This window comes from Phalacrocorax aristotelis, chromosome 10 (genome assembly GCF_949628215.1).
Source record: "Phalacrocorax aristotelis chromosome 10, bGulAri2.1, whole genome shotgun sequence".
NCBI lineage: Eukaryota > Metazoa > Chordata > Aves > Suliformes > Phalacrocoracidae > Phalacrocorax > Phalacrocorax aristotelis.
Window position 1 is genome coordinate 21,498,817 of NC_134285.1, and position 20,615 is coordinate 21,519,431.

Sequence of the window (20,615 nt, forward strand, 5' to 3'; positions counted from 1 at the left end):
ATAAATGAATTGCAAGTATTTCTACAGCTGAGGTCTCAGGAATAGCTAGAAAGAATGCATATATGTGGCCGTTATTTCGATGAAGTGGCTAGCCTTAGCTTTGCTTTGGAGACTGGATGTATGTAAAGTGGCATGGTAAAGACAACGAAGGTATACAGAAATTATTTTTCTGCTGTGGTATTAGAAACTCATTTGGAAAAGTACAAGTTACACAAATTCCTGCAGTTTCTTTTTTCAGAATGAATGGGATTAGGGGCAGGCAGCTGAACACTACTTTGCTTTACCCTTCTAACCTCACCCTATTTCCTTCAGCAGTTGAAACAGAAGTGAAAACAGCAGCACCAGGTGCTGCACCAAACAATACTGTCCCCTCTTCCGGCTCACCAACCTCTCCTACTGCTGAAGTTGCTGCCTCTCTGGATAAAGAAATGAGCAATCCCCACGCTATTCCACGGAGGCATGCCCCTATAGAACAGCTTGCCAGGCAAGGGTCTTTCAGGGGTTTCCCTGCCCTTAGCCAAAAGATGTCTCCTTTTAAACGCCAGTTGTCTTTGCGAATAAACGAACTGCCTTCAACAGTGCAAAGGAAGACCGATTTCCCCATGAAAAACTCAGGTAAAACCGAATGGTTCCAGTGAAACATTACCTTAAACTGTCTCTTCCTCCTTTCCTTCTCTGTGGCTTCAAATAACTCCATATTTTCTAGTAAATTCTTCTTCCTGCCTCATGTGGATCATTTCTCATGAGGAAACCTCACCATGTGAGAAAACTTCTGCTTTGGGAATAGGCAAGAGTTTCAAATGCAATATTCACATGCAGAAGACAAACTGTTGTAATCACTCTCTGAAATATTGGAGGACATCTTGAAGTGTTCCAGGAATGGGTGTTGGTGAATTAGTAGGTGCTGGCTCTTCCCTCTGAGTCACAGAACCAGTTCTTCCACTTAGTGCGAGGGCATCTTGAGAGACAAATCTCTTCAAGGCCTTTCTGCAGTCTATCCTTCTGCCTGTCTGAATTTTTCTTTTTGAGAGCAATGAAATGGCTTTTCACCTTGTGTTAAAAGCAACTTTAATGTTTAGCTGGTACAGCTGGCTGTATCAATAATGTGTGGTACAGTTTTCACACAGTGGTAGAGGGGTTTTCTAGAGACATCCCAACATAAACACCTGGGCTGCTCCTAGGATCCCCTTAGCCAGGTTATCCTGCAGGCCACAGAGCTATCGTGGCGACAGAGCTAGTTTAAGGGTTCTAAGCTTTAAAGTGGAAGTTACTGTGGCAAAGGTAAAACCAACAAAAATACCGAGTCTAATTTCTCTTATAATCCTTATGGTGACCCGTGCTTTTAAGACCAGCACCGAGTTTATCGGTTTTATGGTAACAGTGCACTGCTCACTAGTGATGCTCACTGGGCACATGGCAATCTGAGTTTTTCATGATTCAGAACATTTCTGATGCACGCTCCCACGTATGCTGCTTACTGCCACACCACATGTGCTGTTTTGGAATATCCTTCAAAGAATCAATTTTTGGGCGTGCCTTCCCCTGAATTTGAGATGTGGTGCATGTTGTGGCCAGACATCTTCTGGGTTTTATACTATTTGTGCTTAATTATGCCTGCTTCTGTCAATTCTGTGCAAAGAAGGACTGATGATCAGTACTTTTGAAAAGCAGTGCAATTAGTAATAATGAGAACATCTGGTAAGTCAGCAGTTTTACTCCAGATGTTACTTTATCCACATTATGCTGATACTTGGTTTAAAACTGAGTGTCCATTTTATTTGAGCAATCAGCTTTTGCTTTTCATAATTCTACCACAGGATCTAGGGATTTTAGCTATGGCTGAACTGGAGCAATCAACACTCTAACTCCAGACTTGCCACTGTGCGTTGCTGTCAGCATGTTTAAACTTCATCTAGTTACTGTGGAAGTATGTTGTTGCAACACTTAAATCTATCATAAGTATTTTCATTTCACAGAGTGCCAAATCTTAGTGCCAAATCCTTGATATGTTGAGCACTTTAATACTGGAAGATTTAGATATCTACTAAAGCTATAGAAAAACCCTTTTATTTTCTGAAATGAACATCCTCTTGCATTAACACAGAGAAGCAGTAATAACCGACTTTGAATCTGGAATGCTGATCCCCTTACCCTCTTGACTTAGTCACAAAATGCACTAACTCAGTGTTCTATTTCAGGTCAGGTCTTCAACACTAATTTAAAAGAAAAAGCTGTCATGCAAAGCAGTAGCAGGAATGTCTAGGACACAAGGGAACTAAATATATTTCAGTTTCACATTGGCATTTTTAAATTGTTTCTGTATCCTTTAAACTTCCAATTTAATTAATTTTGTTTACATTTTAGTTCCTGAGATAGAAGGGGAAACAGACAGCATTAGTGCCCTGTGCTCTCAGATCACCAGTGCTTTCAGCACACCATCAGAAGATCCTTTCTCCTCGGCCCCCATGACAAAACCAGTGACAGTAGTCGCACCACAGTCTCCTGCCTTTCAAGGTTTGTGATTTCTTTGTGTGCCATGGTCGTGCTGGACGAGGCTTGAATGCACATAATAATGTTGCTTTCCAGTAACACATGGTCTTAAGTTCTTGTGCAAGTCTTGTTATCAGTATTTTGGGAGAATGCATCCTGCTTTATTCATCGTGTCTGTTCACTTTTTCTGTATTTTTGCTTTTAGTATAAAGTTCATGCACCTACCACACGATAGTTACTTGTAAAAGGGACTGGCTTTGAGGTAATGGCTATTTTAACGTTCTGCCTCCTGAACGGCAAAAACCTTACCAACTGTGTGTCACAGGAATCGAATCCCACAACGGAAGAGATTTTGTGCCACCACGATTACTGTTTTTCACACAAACTCTTATCTAAGTTGTGGGGAGATGCCAACTACAGAATTCAGAGCAGCATCTAATCTTCATTTCACTGATCTGCTTTCATACAAGTGGTATGAAAAAACCTCTCCTTGTTAAATGTAGTTATTGTTACTTCGCATGTAAAAATCTGTTCTTTTGAACCGGAAGTTAAGCATACAGTAACTTCTCGTGAGCCATACCTCTTCTCTACAGAAACAACAACTTTAACTTCAGTTGGTTATCAGTACTCAAGGTCTCATCAAACACACAAAAATCCACCATCCACAATTCTGTTAACAAGAGTTGGCTTGGTGAAATGGGATTTACTAGCTTTAGCAACTGTCAGTCCAATTTGGCTAATTTACATAAACTGCTGTCATGTGGAAGTGTCTAAAATTGTTGTATGTTGATAGGTATGACGTGGCCTACTAACATTCCAGTCGTGTGCATGCCTTGCATGAATTAATTGCACTGATGTTGTCTGCTCCCATTTTAGTTAATGGCACTGCCTCTGCCTTCTGTGTGCTTGCTGCTAAACCATCCCAAGCTGCTGTAGTGTCCACAACTATGCCAGTTCGTGAAACCAATCCTTGGGCTCATGCTCCTGCTGCTAATACTGGAGCTGCAGCCATGGTTGCTGGTAAGATTGGAAGTAGCTCCAATGCATTGCTCTGAGAACTTGGATCAAAAGGATAATTGAGCCCTTGAGGCAATTGTCATTGCCACTTAATAGCAAGTGGAAGGAACACTAACAAAAGCTGGAAGTAGTAGCCTTTTGCACAAGTGGATGGAGGGAAGCAATGAACTTGCTGGTTCCGGGTCTATAAGCTGGACTGATTCTTATTTTGGCAGCCTTTTGGAAAACCCAGTGCTTAAACAGGAAGTAATGAGCTAGTGTGTGTTTGGGGATGAAGGGGCATAAATATATATGTGTACCCAAAATAATCTTTGTGTGTTCTTTCCACTGAAGTACGTAATGAGAGGTTAAGTTCGTTCCTTAAAGGCTTTAGAGGTTCATTTCTTCTGTTAAATAAGCTTAGTCTGTCCCGCCATTCCTTCTCTATAGCATATACAATGTAAGGTACTACCTTAAATGGCCGTTACCCATGTGGACATGTATGCTAGAAGGCTACAATAAAACTAACATAATTTCCTGGTGTGAGCTCATCTCAAAAAGAGAAACTCTGATAGTGAAATAGTAGGTTCTGCTTGGCCTTGTAAGAGTACCAGGCCCGTTTTCAGTAAGTCTTCCCCCATAAGAGTGAGTCCCTAAGCTCTGTCTCCAACAGTTCCCACTCTGAAAACAACAGTAAACTGATCTTTAGCTGGCGTTTAACTAGACCAGGCTGAATGAAGACTCATGAGCAGTAATGGTCTTCCACTTCTCCAAAACCCCAAATAACATGTGAATTGCAGAGCCATCTCTAGTATTCCTGGTTGCTTTTCTCATCACATTGGAAACCTGGCAAGGCCCTATGGGAGGGAAAGAGAATTTGAAACTGTAGTGAGAAGGAAGACCAGAATTCAGTTGCTGGGAGGTAGTTTTTTTTTAAAACTGTGGGAGGAATGGAAATGATGGTGACTTTTTTTTTTCTTTTATTTTTAATCATTGAAGATGAGTTAAAATCAGCTGGTTTTAGATAAGAAAAGTCTAAAATGCTGTGTTGAACATTGCAAAAGGGTTTGAGAGGTTAACTGTCTGAATTACTCTTTTCATGTATAAGGCAAGAGTGAGTGGAGATGACAGAGGAAGAATATAAAGGCGTCATAGTACAGTTTACATCACATAGTAATTTGATTAGATGTAGTGCCTTAAATGCTCATGTATATCATAGTGAGTACTCACGTGTCACTTCAATATGTATGGGGCAGGAAAAGAGAATGTTGTCTTGACCTCCCAGTCCCATTACATTACTGCCCTTCAGAGGGTAAAGCCTTACTTTAGGAAACAGGGCAAACGAGTCTTAAAAACAGTTTCTTATAGCTTTGTGTTCTAACAGTCCACCACTCTGAGCTGTACATTCAGAAACTGTTACTCCCCAGTTAGAGGAATTAGTGGTTATGGACTAGATCATTGCCACTAAGTTATGAGTGCAGGTGGCAGCTCTCTTCCATGCCCGAAAGTCTCAGATGTCTGCTACAAAGGCAAAAATAAATGCATTTTAGTGAAGGAATTCTTCTCTACCCCTTCTTGACCAATGCCTTTCTATAACTGAATGGTACAGTGGGTGCATAAAGATGCTTCCAGTGTTGGTAGCAGTCTTTCAGCTGTGGAGGGAGGAGGCCCCTCTCTTCTTGTGTACATCCTCTGGCCTTTCTAACTTATACAAGGGGAAGGAGTGGAAATATTAACGATTTCCCCATGCTTTCCTTCCCAGGCACTGAATGGAGCAGCACCTCCTCAGGTGCAGCCTCACCAAGTCTCTTCCAAGGAAATCACAGACGTACTCCCTCAGAGGCAGACCGCTGGTTGGAAGAGGTCTCAAAGACTGTCAGAGCCCAACAGCAGCCAACCCCAGCCCCGCAGCCACTACTGCAGCCTCCTCCAGCAGCTTCCCAGTCAGCACCAGCCTTCCCAGTCAGCACCTTCGTTGCGCCTCAGCCTGTGCCAGTGGGTGTGGTACCACCCATGCAGCCGGCATTTATTCCAGCTCAGCCCTATGCTGTAGCAAATGGGATGACCTATGCAGCCCCAAGCGTACCTGTGGTTGGAATCACACCTTCCCAGATGGTAGCCAACGTCTTTGGCACTGCAAGCCACACTCCAGCAGCCCATCCGCATCAGTCACCCAGTCTTGTCAAACAGCAGACGTTCCCTCAGTATGAAAGCAACAGTGCTACAACTAGCCCTTTCTTCAACCCACCCGCGCAGCACAATGGCTCTGCAGCTTTCAACGGAGTTGACAGTGGCAAATGGGCTGCAGAGGACAAGCATTCGCAGCCTCCCGCGGCCGCTCCGCAGGTAGACCCATTTGAAGCACAGTGGGCAGCACTAGAGAGCAAAGCAAAGCAGCGCACTAATCCCTCTCCCACTAACCCCTTCTCAAGTGATTTACAGAAGACATTTGAGATTGAACTTTAAGCAGTCCTGGGGCGGGGGAGATAAATTGTACATTAGACTAGAGGGATAAAGGGAGCAGAGGGGACTGTTTCTGATCAGTTTGCTTTGATAATCCCAAAGGTCCCTTCAAATAAAAATGAGTTAGAAAGAGGGAGCAATTATGGGAAGGATGTAAACATACAGAGAATTTAATGTGCAGTTCTTAAAAGAAATCCTGGAGCTACCCCAGTCTGCATTCCCTCCTCACCTGGAAAGCTGGAATTCAAACAGAGCAAAGGCAGGCACCCAGTCCTGAAGCCTGTTCTGCAGAAACATCAGTTATCTCACAGAAAGGAAGGCAGATTTTGTACTTGTGTCCTTCTTTCTGGTGCCCTGCAAGTCCTGGATGTTCCCCTTCAGGGAAAAAATGGGATGGGGGGAAGGGGGCGTGTTTGGATATGGGTGGGAGATTGTCACCTGCTTAGCATAAGCTAGGTTTGTGGAAAAAAGTTGAGCTTCCATTTTGAGTAACAAAGTGAATATTATATGTAAAGAATAAAGTAAAGGCAAAATCTTTATTTTTATGCATTTAGAATATTTTAAATAGTTAGATATTAAAAGCTGTATGAGTTGTAATTAATCTTGCCAAAGGTTAAAAAAAGGGGGTTGGATGTAAGAAATTGTACATAAGATTGATTTATCGCTGATTCTTATTGTAAGTATTTCGGGGGGGGGGGGGGGTGGAAAAAGGGGCTCTAGCTTGGTCTTGTATCTGTTCATTGTAAGTAGCATATTGCAACAACAATCACTACCAATAAGTCATTATATTGTAGTTTTAAATAAAGAAAATTACAGTATTGTAATGGTTTGAAAACCATGGGAGAAATTTACTGGTTTTTATCGAAATCAAGCTACATATTATATATAGTATGGGTTTTTTCCTTTCATGTATTGCTGCAGTTTCTTTGTCTTAATCTATTGGTTCTAACACTACTGTGACAACTTACTGTAATCATATCTACAGCCTGGGGGTACCTGGGAAACCATTTTATGTTTGTCTGTCAGTAGCTCTTAAGAGGTTTTTAACTTTGGTTTGTGGGTTTCCCCTGCCCTCCACCCCCGAGTTGTGAAACCTTGTGGTTAAAGCTGCAGCTGGTCCAGGTTCAGCCTCTGGTGACTTGTGAAAACCATCTCATTTTAACTTTACTTTTAAACTTTGGCCTTACAAGCAAATGTAAGTTATATATATTTGTACTGATGATTTATAATCTGCTTTAACAGAAATAAATGTTGGTGGTAGAAGTGCTGGCTGTGAAAGCTTTATTCCTTCCCTCCCACTCCCACCCCCATCACCATTCAGTTTTCAGGATTTGCCCTTCTGGGTATCTTCTGTGTTATTACGTGAACATGGATGAGCCCTGCTTGTTGCCTCTCATTTTGTGTACCATGTTAGGTTACCTTGAACTTTAACACTGAACTTGCAAATGTTCTTGTGACCCATAACTATTTAAAGTTCTGAAATGGAAGGCTTCACTGAAACCATCAGATTTGGGGTTTGCATAACTGTATTTTCTAACATTGAATATTTACATACAGCCAAATATGGAGACACTAGCATTCCAAAAGGAAAACTCACTTCGATTTTCTTTCCCCCACTACTAAAAGGAGTGAAAGGTCCCAAGAGCCAGAAGAAAAGACAGTGTATTTTTCACTGCTGTGAAAGCAGGTACCTACCCTATTAGTATGGCTGTTTCTTACGTGCACCACGTAGTTTTAGACATAAGGAAAAGTCAGACTTTGTAACCTGAAGAGGAAGAAATGCTGCCTTTCTTTGGCCCTGGTTTCCAGCCGTTTCCATTTCTGGGAAAGTACAGTAAGTCTTACAGTGATATGGTCTAGAAAACTGGGGCTTTTGTCTTTACAGATTCTTACCTGTTTTCAGTATATGAATAGTAATAGCCAACATTGCCCATGGTATTTGAACTGGTACCAATGCTTTTTTCTGCTTTCAAAAAAATAAGAGTATATTTGCAGACACTTATAATAGCATAAGCTATACAGGCTTTCTTTCCTATCAGCGCCATATCTTTCACCGCAGTGCCCAAAGCTCAGCTGAAAATAGCCCAGTATAGCCATACCCTTTTCCTGCCCTAGAGGTAACATTAAAGGGGAAATGACCTTCCTACAAGCCATTGTTTGGGGAAGAAAAGTAACATCTTGGTTCTCAAACTGAAAACGTAAATAGTCAGTTAGGCGGTTAAGTGGCACTATATCAAGGGGGAAGCTCGGCTTGCCAAATGGAAGAAATGTAAAGCCCTTTAGTTAACTATTACAGTGATGACACATATGTAAAGCAGGGCACTGCATGCCTTCAGGTCCCAGCCTTCCTGCCATGGTTATGCAGCTGAAAGGCGGGCAGAGCATAACTGCTCACTTAACCAAAGCACAGTCCATAGCGGTGGCTGCTACAGTGCTCCCAGGCCCCATTGGGCGTAGCCCTACGGCTTAAATGAAAGCTGACTACACAGAATATTTAAATATAGCCTCTGACACAGTAGAAAGGCTATTATAGAACTGACTGCTTGCTCTGGGACAACAGGGTCTGCTACAACCACAATTGATGTCTAACTGGACTGAGCAGGGCCACAGAGCTTGACTACCTTCGATGCAACATGCCACAGGTGAACTGAGAGGCCTTCACTAAGGCTGGCATTCACACAGTCTGTGATTAGTCCCTGCTCTCAAAAGGCAAAGTCACATTATATACTAAAACACTAAAATATCCTATACACACCACCCCCCAACACGGTCACAGGACCGTCACATTGGTCTTAACTATAAATGAGGGCAACCTCAAACCTGTAACACCTACAATGAATGACAACACACTTCTTTTTTCCCTAATCAAATTAAAGCAACTTTAAAAAAAAACAACAACTTTTTGCTTGCTAGAAAAGACAGACTCTATCAGACCACAGAAAGACACACACACCCCCCCCCAGCAGCTGGTAACTGTCACCTCACACTCCTTTATTGGATTGCGTCTAGACTTGTCAGTTTGTTCACCTCTTAAAGCAGTGTTCCCACTCCTGAAGCCATACCTGTGCTGAAGAGAGTGCCATCATTTAGATAGTAAGCCTTATTTTTAGGTTCAGCTGAACTGATTTACTGGATTTAGACATTTAGACTCCAAACCAGCTTTAGGCTGTCAAGCTGGTGGGATTTACGGCTACGTATTACTGCTGCCCTGAGTACTGGGTCTGTACTGAAGGAGAGGAGAACGACTTAGCTGCCTGCCTTAGAAGCCTTAAAAGTACCAGAAGTAGGAGAAGGGGTTGGGAAGAAAAAAAAAACAAACAGCCAACCAAAACATCAACACTACACACACCAGTCTACTAGTTTATAGCTACATCTATGCAAATAATCACTGGCTGATGGTGCTAATTAATGCGATTAACCCATCCAAGTCTCAGCAGGGAGTTCAGAATGAGGAAGAGGGGGGACTGTCAGGGCTGATGGTAGGGTACAGCAATACCATAGAAGCTGTAAAAAAATGCTTTTCCTCAGACATTAGAATTCCACTTTGAGATACCAAAGACACCCAAGGGCCTTTCTTGGTTTAACAAATCATTACATAATCTTATCTCCTCCCATATCCCCCCTTAATGCCTGAAAATTTCTCTTTCAAAGCCCCATGTGCAACACATTCAACAGCACAGTTCTGACTCAGGAAAAAGCCTCTCTGCTGAGCCGTCCTTGAGTGAAATTTCAACTGCCGCAACTCAGAACAGGTAACGGTGTAGGTATATTCACCTAAATTACCCCTAACATTCAGGAAGGGCTAAAAGTATTCTTCCCTTTTGTCTTAGGCTTTTCTGTGAAGCATTGCTTCTGCATTTCACTCCAAAGCTATCTACAGTCACGTAGAAACCAAACTGACGCAGCCAGGAATTTGTCTAAGGTCTACTGGAATAAAACAGCTACAGTAATGTGACGTCACAGCTGCATCCCTAGAGCTAGTAATCTCATAGGACCTGAACTCTCATTTTATATGCATCAAGCTGTTTCTCATGGCCAGAGTCCTTTGCATTTAGACAGAACGTGCTCCCCAGGATTACACATGTTCATTGCTCAGTAGTGCCTTGGTTAAGTCAGTTTGGGCCCATCTTCAAACACTTCAGAGGCGATTTTAATAGCACTTCTCTCTCACGCTTGTATGAAGAATTGGTCTCTCCCTCTTTCATGCTGGTTATCTGCCTTCTCTAAAGGCACAGCATCCTTACATTCCCAGTGTCATCTTGTTCTGTGAATGACAGCAACTATCCTTAAGTGAAGAGATGGATTAACTACAGCAGGGCATACGGGGCTGGGGAGGGCAGAGAGAAGCTTGCGCTAAACTTGAGGGCGGTGGGCCTCCCACCTTCGAACAGTTACACCTACTACCTCTGTTCAATTCCCCCTCTTGAGCCTTCCATCAGGGCAGAGCTCGCAGAACAGTTCCATGCAGTAAAAGGACAGAGTTCAAACTTCCAGTCTTGTAATCGGTCACCTGTACGTTCGTGCGGCCACAGAAGTGTCTGTCACCCATGGTGACGAGGAGGGCTGGCCCGCGGTTGGTAGCGAGAGCAGCTGGCACAGCAGAAGCTGGAGTAGTATTCGTTACTGCAGAGCTGGGCCTGCAGGATCAGGTCGCAGTTGGCGAGGTGTGGCTGGTCCACACACTCTCTGCTCAGGTCCACAACGTGATTCACAGTAGCTGCAGCCAAGCAAAAGGTGAAACCGCTGTAAATACACTGCCAGGGCTTATCCTCAGGTTTTGTTTCCCTCCCAAAAGACACAGCATGCTCCTGCTTTCTCCACCCTGCCAGTTCTAAAGGGATTGTTTTAAATATAGTCCAACATCAAGGGTGAGAGAGAAATTGGTATCTCTGGTGAGATACAGGAGGAGAACGTAGTTTCTGGGGCTGGTCTGAGGAGACACCACTCTACACCCTACATAAAGCCAGCTGGGTTGTGTCCAAAGTCCAAATATGAATCTTGCAGCCAACTATTTAGTCACCCAGCTACGGCATTTTGGCCTCAGGAAGTTAATTAGGCTCCCAGAGCCCTGGGGGTGGGGAGGCGTTTCCACCATCCTGCTTTTCTACCCAAGGAAAGCAGAGCTGCTCCGATAGCACAGCCCAGGGGCTCCTGATACTCCCCAAAGCCCAAGGTCAGCGGTGGGTGGGAACATGCAATGTGCAGACTGCCAAGAGGCAGGCACTGTGCTGGGAGAAGCGGGGAGGACAGGCTGTACTCACTACTAGGGCTGCTCCTCAGCATTTTCACCTCCGTGCTAGCACTGACGGAGTTGCTGCTGCTGTAGGCGCTGCACGTGTAGGATCCCTCATCAGCCTCTTGAACGTTGCTTATGATCAGGCTTCCATCCTGGGACAGGTGGATGTGGTGGCCATCCGCCCGCATGGGGACTCCGTTCCTGTGGTGAAAAACATTTTGTATCACTTTTCACACCCATGGGGGCTAAAGGAGTTCTCTGTGCTCTCTGGGAACTGAACTCTGGGAAACAGGTGAATTTTCACAAATTCAGCAGGAAGGAAGAAGAAATCTTCTTTTGCCATGACCTGGCTCTACAGTTGGGTAGTAACAGGAGCCTGAGTCAGTCTGCATCTGTTAGCCCATTGTCTGCGTGGGAGGTAGCTAGCTGCGTGCTCTGTATGAAGATATCGCCCTTTCCGCTATTACACACTTCTGAGGTTTGAGGAACTAAGAGAAAATCCAGGGTGTCTTTCCCTCTCTCCGGGTTGTGGTCTGGCAGTGCTTGTTTGGCTGGCATTGATAGCAGCGCATATTGCTTGAGGAACATATGGGGCAGTGAGCAATGCACCCTCTTTCCTCTCCTTTAAAAGTTTATTTAAAAAGAAAAAAAAAGTTTAAAATACCAGCAAGATTGTGTCTGTTCTGCTCCTCATGGAATACTCTGTGCCCAACAGGAAAAATGCCTGAATTATGAACCCCTAGTTACCAAGGAAATAAAATTTGTTTCACTGAAAAGGGTTTAATTCAGGCTCTAAAACTTGCATCATTTTGTTAACTCAAATACCAAACTTACACACGGAAGAAAAGCTCTCTTTGTGTGATGGCCCACTTCAGTCCTACCCCTCGGAGTAGAGGGACTTAAACAATTACCAATCCATCTCTCCGGATCCTTTTCAAGAAGGCTCCAAAACAGAACCAATTATTTTCAAATAGGGGAAAAAAAAATCCCCAACACACACTGGCACAAATTCAGAGGTTCACTGTAAACCAACAAGAGAAGAGGACACAGCTTTTCCTTTACCTTCATTAAAACACTTGGAATTCTCCTTTGCTCCCATTTGACAGTAGAGGGAGAGAACTGTTGCAACAGGAAGCTGGGAGAAGAGTCGCTGTTATTGTAGGGGCTAAAATGTTTGCTAGTTTAGGCAGAGAGAGTTTCATAAATACCAACTAAAGGTCTTCCTCTGGTCATACACTTCTCATTCTTGCTATTGTAATGTCAGTAGCTTTCCAGCATGGAGCCCTTCTGAACTCCGTGAAATCTTGACGTCTGCTTTCCTCCTCATTTGGCTGGAACATGAACTTGGTAACCCCTACACCCCAAAGGGATCTTGTCCAGGATTTTTAGGGTAACAGGCAAATCAGTTAGGAAAGGGTAGGTGATACTAGCTGGGGCTGAGAACTGCGGGTTTCTTACCTGGCAGGCATCCTGCATTATTATTTGGAGAGTAAGTGAGGAGGTTTGGGAAGAGAAGGAAAGGGAAGTTCTGTCTCATTTTTGCTCACCTTGACCACCTTATATTCACATTGTTGCCAGTCACTGTACAATGAAGCTGAGCAGTCCCTCCCTCAGGTACCGTGATGCTTGGCAGGAGACCAGTGATCCTCAGCTCTCCTAAATAAGAAATCATTGCTAGCAGGAAGACAATGCCACACCGCCCCTGGTAGTAGGAGCATTCCCTCATGGGGAAAATGCAACATATGCTATGATGAGCTACGAGCCCCTGGGCCTTGAAACAGCATGTTTTCAACAGTATATGATGCTGTTGCTATGGGGAGTGTGGATTTCCTAAGGGCTTTGGCCCAAGCAAAGGCAAGTCGCAGAGGCTTCAAAGAGCTTTTTCCTCCAGCTGGACACAAGCACATCACATGTGCAGAACCACCATCTCCTTAGCTCCTCTTGCTCCTATACCCATTCCACACCAGCATCCCAGAAACAAGAGAGTCACTCTTACTGTGCCGTTAGTCCCTCTTCCCAGCTGCCTGGAGCGCCACAAGGTGCTAGACAGACACAGATTACCTTTGGGTAAAACAGCTCACTCTTCCCCTGCCCTAAAGCTGCCCATTAAACATCAGGTGTGAAGCCAAGGGGCATGGCCAGACAAGACATCCACACTGCCCAGTCCTCCCCGCTTCCCACTTGTGTGCACACGTGTGTCTGTACAGACATGCTGCACATGCCCCTGTCCATCCTGTACCTAGAGGTCGGAACAGGACCTGTCGCTGGTCCTGGTCATGTCCATTCGAGGCAATACAGGTAAAGAAGCCGACGTCTTCAGAGCTGACCCGGCTGATCACCAGGGCCCCGTCTGACTGCTGCCTGTGTCTGGGGAACAAAACCAGAAAGCCTCTCAACCTATGCTTGGGTCAGGGTGGGACTCCAGCCACCAGAGCTGAAGCTGAGCTTCGTGCACAACTTCATAGTAACACTGAACAAAGGTTTAGTGGCAGTTCAGTTCAACCTGCAATCCTCAAACACCAGCACTAGTGCTGTGGACTCTGGAAAAGCTCGCTGCTACAGCAGGCTTCTCAGAGCAGAGGGGGAGGAAAGCTGCAGGAGAGCAGTACCATTAGCTGTGGAAGTTCACTGCAGGCACCCTGATCTCTCTCTTTGCTGTGAACCTCTGCCCTGGCTCACAGACCAGCTGGTTTTTGGCAAATTTCATTGCCATGTGTCCTTTTCCTGCTAATCTTGTAGATGAACAAATTTCAGCTTTGGCTGACTTGTAGACGTGTATCACAGCTGTTCACTCAAGGGTTCAACGTTCAGACTTTGATCTGCGAGACACGGGCAGTCAGGCAGTATGGTCTGGCCCTAACAGAAGAAGTGGACCAGCATAAAGCAGGATGGGCCCTGGCTGTACGGCCAGCAGCTCCATTCTCTCAGGAAGGAGACAGGGAAGGCAAGGCAAGGGGGAGGCTCTCCTCCACATGAACCTGCCTATGGGCATGGGGGAGCTGCCTGGGAGCTCACCTGGGAGAGGAGAGAGGCTGTCCATCTTTCTGCCACTCAATGGTGAGAGGCAGCGATGCTTCCACTGTGCAGGGCAGTCTGACTCTGTCCCCGACGTTGGCCTCCACTACCGAGGGCTCACTCTTATCCATTCTCAATCTGCAAAGTCCACAAGCACAGCAAAAGATGGAGAAACTTCCTCATTCAGAATTTGACCTTCAGCACAAGGCTTTTTTAATCGCAAGCCTTGGTTCTTTTCCTCCAACAGGAAAGGGTGATCCCTACACTCCCACTGGAGCTCTGATACTTGCCGTTACCAACATTCACTCAAATATTCAGAAGAGAGCAGCCTCCATCAAATCCTGCTCCATTTCAGCACAGCTTGGTGCTGCACTCCTGCCAGCCAGCTTAACCCTTTAGAGACAGCAACCCTGTTTCTTACAGCATCCCTCTGGATAACAGCATAAGCACATGGCAAATGGTACAAAGTCCTGAAGAGGGCTCCAAGCATGTTTCCCCCAAGGTACTTGTCTGGCACACAAAAACGAGCAGATAGTTTTTGGGGTGCGAAAAGCACATTGCCATCACCTGACTGCACACAAGGCCCAGGAGCTGGCCATCCACTTCATGCAGCAGGAAGGTTGAGGTCAGGCTCTCACACCACTCATCTCCTCAGGTGGTTTGCTCTAAGTGCGGCTAAACACCATTTTAGAAGGGAACTAAAACATGATGTTTTATTTGACTCTGGGAACATCATCTCCCCCACCCCCATTCTCTGACCTGAATTCCTGATCTCAAAAAACAAAACCAAAGAGCCTTAATTCAATGCTTTTAATTCAGTGAATCACTTCTTTCTGCTTTTAGGCAGAAGCAGCTGAGGAGGTTGCTGGGGAGTTCAGCAAGTTGGCTGGGTTGTAGGTTGTAAACTCAAAAGGAGAGAGAGATCAGATCATGGTCCCATTTAATCTGGAGCCCCAACATGCTGCATTTAGGGCAAAAAAAATTTGTACCCTTTTATTTCTGTGGGGCCTAGAAGCACCCAAGAAACATGCAAGAAGGTACAAAATATGCCACCCGGTAAGTGAGGAAAGTTTTGAGTCCAACTGGTTTGTTCACAAAATATTTAAAATAAATGGGTGGGGGCTAAAGTAACTGGAGCCTTTTTATATATACGTATGTCTTTTTTGCGCTAGTTAAGCCGTTCCTATTTGCTTTGCTTTCTTTACGGAACAGATTTCTCTTTCTGCCTATGCTAACTTGAACAGCTAAGGATGCTGCCCCTGATACTTCTACTTTTGTTTGAACCTAGCTCCTTCGCTGTCAGCCTCCCTGCGTGTCTTTACTCAGAATATGCTTCTTTCAAGAGCCCCTCGGGGAGGACAGAAGACAGCTTGTGTCTGGGATCTTCGCCTTTTCCTGTTGTCAGCAGCTCAGTACTGCTTGATTCCCAACCGTGCCCCAGAACAGCTGACCCAGGACCTTTCCAATATTCAGCTTTTCTACATGAAGAGTTGCCATATGGTTCATCAGCTGGTCATGGTGGACAAACTGTTGCTGTATGTGAACTTACCTGTATGCGAATTGCTGATGCACAGAGGAATCGGCTGCCTGTACAACCTTCCTGCCTCTAGATAGCTCTCGATGCTGCTGATTTTCCTTGTGAAGGACCCGACCTCTCTCACCCTCTGCCAGAACAGGGCTCTGGTACTCTATTCAAAATAAAATGCCATATGTGAATAAAAGGACCCTTCTTACTGTGACCTCTCACACAGGGTTTCTATGAGCTCGGGGTAGCTTGCTGAACTGGAGCCAAAGAGCCCTTCAGCCATCTGTTTTCTGGCTCAATAGTACAGTAAGCCTGCACTGTCTACTAATGAGAGTCACGGACCTGCAGGCAAGCGATTTTAGACTCCTTTCTCTCCTCTATCAGCAAACATGTTACAGCATCTCTTAGGCCACAGTGCCTTCTGCCCCATGTGCCATTGCTGTGACAAAGTACACTTCAGAAATTGAAGGCTACAGGGTGCCTTGCTGGCCCATCTTTTGAGACTAGTCTTTCATATTTTTTTTTGCTTTTGGTTCTTAAATAAGGCATGTTTTTTAGAACAGGGAAATTGTTAGCCAGCAGGGCCTGTTTGGGTAAAACACAAAACATAAATGCAGTAGCACAAACAGTTATGGCAGACTGGTCACATTATAGTGTGAAATGGAGGACCCAAGAAACTGCAGAAGACCCCTCTTCTAGAGCCTCCTTTCTGGGATCAGAAGGCAGCCGATGGCTCTCAGGGAGGAAGACATGTTCACTGTGCTGGAAATAGAGCAGGTTACAGGCAAGCCATGACTCTGGTTATGAGGTAGCACTGCAGGGGAGGGAGTGCTTTAGGGCAAAGGCTTTATCATAAGGCAACACCAAAAGAAGCCCTGCTGCCTCCACACTCCCTCTTGGCAGCCCTACAGTGGGAAAGACTGACTGCTTTGACTAGCTCTTGGGACACAGCTGCCATGGAGTGAAGGTGACGCTGCTAGCACAGTGTGACAGCAGAGGAGGCTGTTCCTGCAGCTGGATTTATTGCTCCTGTTCTCAATAACCGTTAATGAGGAGCCCTGAGCTACCTCTTTGGCCTTAAGTCGAAGGTAAGTCACCTATGATCTGTAACTGAATCTCTCGGCTCTCTGTCCTCCCATCAGAAATGAGGCACGTGTAAGTCCCGGTGTCCTCCAGCTTGACGTGGCTGATCACTAAGGAGCTGTCGGACTGGTAGGTGTGCCTGCAACAGGAGCAAAGATTAACTGCCTCTGCCTGGCCATGGACAGCAACAAGTCGAGGCAGAGAAGCCCTTCATGCTGATGTTACGTAAACCATCACCATGTAGTGCCCTCCCCAGCTTAGAAAAAAACCCCAAAACTCTGTTGACCACAGGGGGGTCACAGGCAGGGGAAATAATTGTGGCAGAAAGGATGTCAGGAACAGAGAGGAAACTGAGATGGGAAAACAGGGAACTGCTTTCAGCAGCCTCTCCCATGAAGAGGCAAACTGCCCTCCCAGGCAGGAGCTTGAGCCCCAGCAGTCATCTGCAAACAGAAAAGCAGAACTGGTCTTTTCTTAGCTGCGATTTTCATAACACAAAGTGACAGGCTCCCAACTGTTGCTGGAAACAGACTTCCCAGGAAAAACAGGCTTTAAAAGTAGTTTTAAAAAAAAATTATAACTTAGATGGGAGTACCAGAAACTTCCACCCGGAGGAACTCTGAGTTATTTGGCTACAAGCTTCACCTTCAACTACTGACTTAGTGCTGCCCCAGGATGAATCCAACAGACAACAGTTTTCTGTATCACTACCCGCATGTCAGCTTCCACCAGTGCCTTGTTATGGGCCAGCACCTGTTCTGCCCCATAACACTAGTCAATGCCTCGATGCTGTTGCTGACTGTGTCTGTTTCTGCAGTGCAGAGACAGGCGGACAGCTCATGCTCCTAGGTTAATACATAGGCTTGTTTATTTAGTAATTTTTTATTTTTATTTTTAGAATTTTAACAATAAGATTACCAAGAAATCCAGCAAGCACATTTGGCACTCTGCCCAGAAGGAGCCCATCTGCTTTACAATGAAGGGAGCTGAGCTAACCTGTCAGAGGAGACCGGTTGGCCATCCTTCACCCACTCCACTCTGGAGAAGGGGGACATGCCTGTCTTGCAGATCAGCTGGACGTTTTGTCCCATGACCGCTGTCACAAGAGAGGGCTTGGCTTCCTCCAGGACAGCTCTGAAAGAGAAAGTGATTCCACTGGCACCCCTGCTGCCCTCCTCTCTGGGTCCTCTCCTGTGACTCTGGATAAGTCACAACCACAGGGCAAAGCAAGATCGGCTGCCCATTCAGCTTTGAGCAGAGGCACCAGGCAACATGTGGGGAAGCCTCTTCTACGTGGCAAAGGCTGCTCTGGAGAGACTGAATGCTACAGTATCTCCGGGAAGAGAGCGAGTCCTACATCCCCTCTCTTCTGAAAGAACTAGGTTCAGCTCAGCAGACAGACACAGATCCAGCGCAGCCACATTTAGATCTAGCTCTACGCACTCCTGATTTTCAGGGTCTGGATCCTGACCAAAACTCTGCATCTTAAAAGTCTTCCCTAGAACAACCTGCTGCTGCTCCATGCAGTGCTGAGATCAAGGCTCTGAAGCCAGAGTCAGCTAAATTTCTTGGTCAGAACATGTAAACCACATACAGATTCTCATTTACAGCGTAAGAATGCCTCCCAGACAAAGACCCCAGATCCTTCAGTCTTTTCATATACCATACTTCCAGTGCTGTCAGAGAGTAGGGAGAGTGCAAGGAAAGAGACAGCAGATAACTCCAGGGCCTGAACAACTTGGTTTACCAAAGGGTCACACGTATAGCCCATCCATTGCATGGTATTCCCAGTTAGCTGGTCCCAGCTGGGGCAACTCCAGAGTAAGCTGCACTGATGCTTCACAATGAGCTGGCAGAACAGGAAAACAACATATAAAAAAATCATCACCTGTGCAGAGCCCGTGCTGGGAATGAGTCTGCAGACACCTGGTGCCCCAATCCCTCCGTCATGGAAACATCTGCTCCGAAAGCCTTATGCCACTGCTTGCCTTCTTGGGGCAGCATCTGCTGGCCACTGCTACTCTGCCTCTCTGAGGGCCCAGGCACTGCTGCTTCCCACAGGTGCAGCTGGCTCAGACTGTCCAATCTGCTTCGCTGGGTGCCCCGGCGCTGGCTATCCAGCACGCCAGTCCTTGGCAAAGACTCTGGCAGCACCTCACTTCTCCAGCTGCCCTGTCTGTGGCTGTGTTGCGTGGGGTGTGAAGCCCCATAGGCTCTTCCCTGTGGGCTGCGACTTGCAGACTCTCTCAGAGGCAGCTGCTGCTGACCCCAAGCATCCCCTGTAGGAGAGTGGGAGCCAACGTGCTGGCGTTGCAGGGCTCCTGTGCCAGAAAGGGGCTGGTGCTCCAGAGGACTGACCCCCCCTGAATTGTGGCACACTCTCATGCACTCCTCCTCCGAGGCAAAGCTGTTTTTATTGCCGTGACAGCCGCCGTACCAAAACCGATTGCACTTGCCAACGACGGTCACAAAGTACCAGCGAGTGGTCCAGTTCGCGCAGGGGCCGTGGGCACTGGGCAGCAGGCATATGACAGGATACGCTACCAAAAAGAGTGGAACAGGGGGAGATGTGAGGGTCATGAAGCATAAAGGTGCAGGTGCTTCAAGCCACCTACCTAGATGATCTGATGGGCCTTGTGGGCAGAGGGCAGGTGGGAAAGCAGGACACCTGAGTTTTGCACCCAGCTCTGCTTTGAAATTGGGCAGGTGCTCACGTTTCTTTCTGCCCCAGTTTTGCCACTGGTGGAAGGAGAATCAACCTCAGACACATTTCTGAATCTAGATACTAGATGGATGCCTTACAGCCTTTCCTGGGGAATTGTGCAGCTGCAAGGTTAGCTCTGGGGCTTCCTCTTCTGCAAAGGGCATGTGGCTGCCATTTGCACATTTCCAACCACAAAGGAAGTGCATTAGACCCAGTTATGAAGCCTCATGCAATCTCTTTTCTGGCACAGGAGCCCTGCAACACCACGGATTACGACCTTGGACTTCAAGAGGGCCGGCTTTGGCCTCTTCAAAGACCTGCTTGGAGGAATCCCATGGGCTAGAGCTCTAGAAGGTAGTGGGTCCAAGAGAGCTGGATAGGTCATAGAATCATAGAATTGTTAAGGTTGGAAAAGACCCTTAAGATCATCGAGTCCAACCGCTAACCTATCACTGCCAAGGCCACCACTACACCATATCCTCAAGCACCACGTCTACCCTTCTTTTAAATACCTCCAGGGATGGAGACTCAACTACTTTTCTGGGCAGCCTGTTCCAATGTTTGACAGCCCTTTCGGTGAAGAAGTTTTTCCTACTGTCCAACCTAAACTTCCCCTGGCGCAGCGTGAGGCCATTTCCTCTTGTCCTATCACTTGTTACTAGGGAGAAGAGTCCAACCCCCGCCTTGCTACAACCTCCTTTCAGGTAGTTGTAGAGAGCGATAAGGTCTCCCCTCAGCCTCCTCCTCTCCAGACTAAACAACCCCAATTCCCTCAGCCGCTCCTCATCAGACTTGTTCTCCAGACCCTTCACCAACTTCGTTGCCCTTCTCTGGACACGCTCCAGCACCTCAATGTCCTTCTTGTGCTGAGGGGCCCAAAACTGCACACAGTACTCGAGGTGCGGCCTCACCAGTGCCGAGTACAGGGGCACGAGGTCCCTGCCCTGCTCCTGCTGGCCACGCTATTCCTGATACAAGCCAGGATGTTGTTGGCCTCTTTGGCCACCTGGGCACTGCTGGCTCATGTTCAGCCAGCTGTCAACCAACACCCCCAGGTCCTTTTCCTCCAGGCACTTTCCAGCCACTCCTCCCCAAGCCTGTAC

At 46.3% G+C, this 20,615-nt stretch overlaps 2 protein-coding genes across 13 annotated transcripts in view; one reads left to right on the forward strand and one right to left on the reverse strand.

Moving 5' to 3' along the window:
- NUMB (NUMB endocytic adaptor protein) overlaps positions 1-7,212 on the forward strand; it is a 98,975-nt gene extending 91,763 nt beyond the window's left edge. For 6 of the 12 annotated variants that reach the window (XM_075105711.1, XM_075105713.1, XM_075105710.1 and 3 more), the window contains 4 exons: positions 313-615; positions 2,365-2,514; positions 3,367-3,510; positions 5,249-7,212. In XM_075105711.1, coding sequence (XP_074961812.1) covers positions 313-615; positions 2,365-2,514; positions 3,367-3,510; positions 5,249-5,952 — 1,301 coding nt within the window. In that variant the 3' untranslated portion in view covers positions 5,953-7,212. The remainder of the gene's footprint in view (positions 1-312; positions 616-2,364; positions 2,515-3,366; positions 3,511-5,248) is intronic. The other 6 variants (XM_075105718.1, XM_075105716.1, XM_075105720.1 and 3 more) reach the window with 3 other exon arrangements.
- Positions 7,213-8,919: 1,707 nt separating this feature from the next.
- The window catches only part of PAPLN (papilin, proteoglycan like sulfated glycoprotein), a 54,407-nt gene continuing 42,711 nt past the window's right edge, over positions 8,920-20,615 (reverse strand). The window contains exons 19-27 of the mRNA XM_075105703.1: positions 18,697-19,348; positions 17,805-17,942; positions 16,823-16,947; positions 15,750-15,888; positions 14,201-14,338; positions 13,425-13,552; positions 12,733-12,841; positions 11,211-11,386; positions 8,920-10,666 (exon numbers count right to left, since the gene is read on the reverse strand). Of these exons, the coding sequence (XP_074961804.1) occupies positions 10,491-10,666; positions 11,211-11,386; positions 12,733-12,841; positions 13,425-13,552; positions 14,201-14,338; positions 15,750-15,888; positions 16,823-16,947; positions 17,805-17,942; positions 18,697-19,348 (1,781 nt within the window). The 3' untranslated portion in view covers positions 8,920-10,490. The remainder of the gene's footprint in view (positions 10,667-11,210; positions 11,387-12,732; positions 12,842-13,424; positions 13,553-14,200; positions 14,339-15,749; positions 15,889-16,822; positions 16,948-17,804; positions 17,943-18,696; positions 19,349-20,615) is intronic.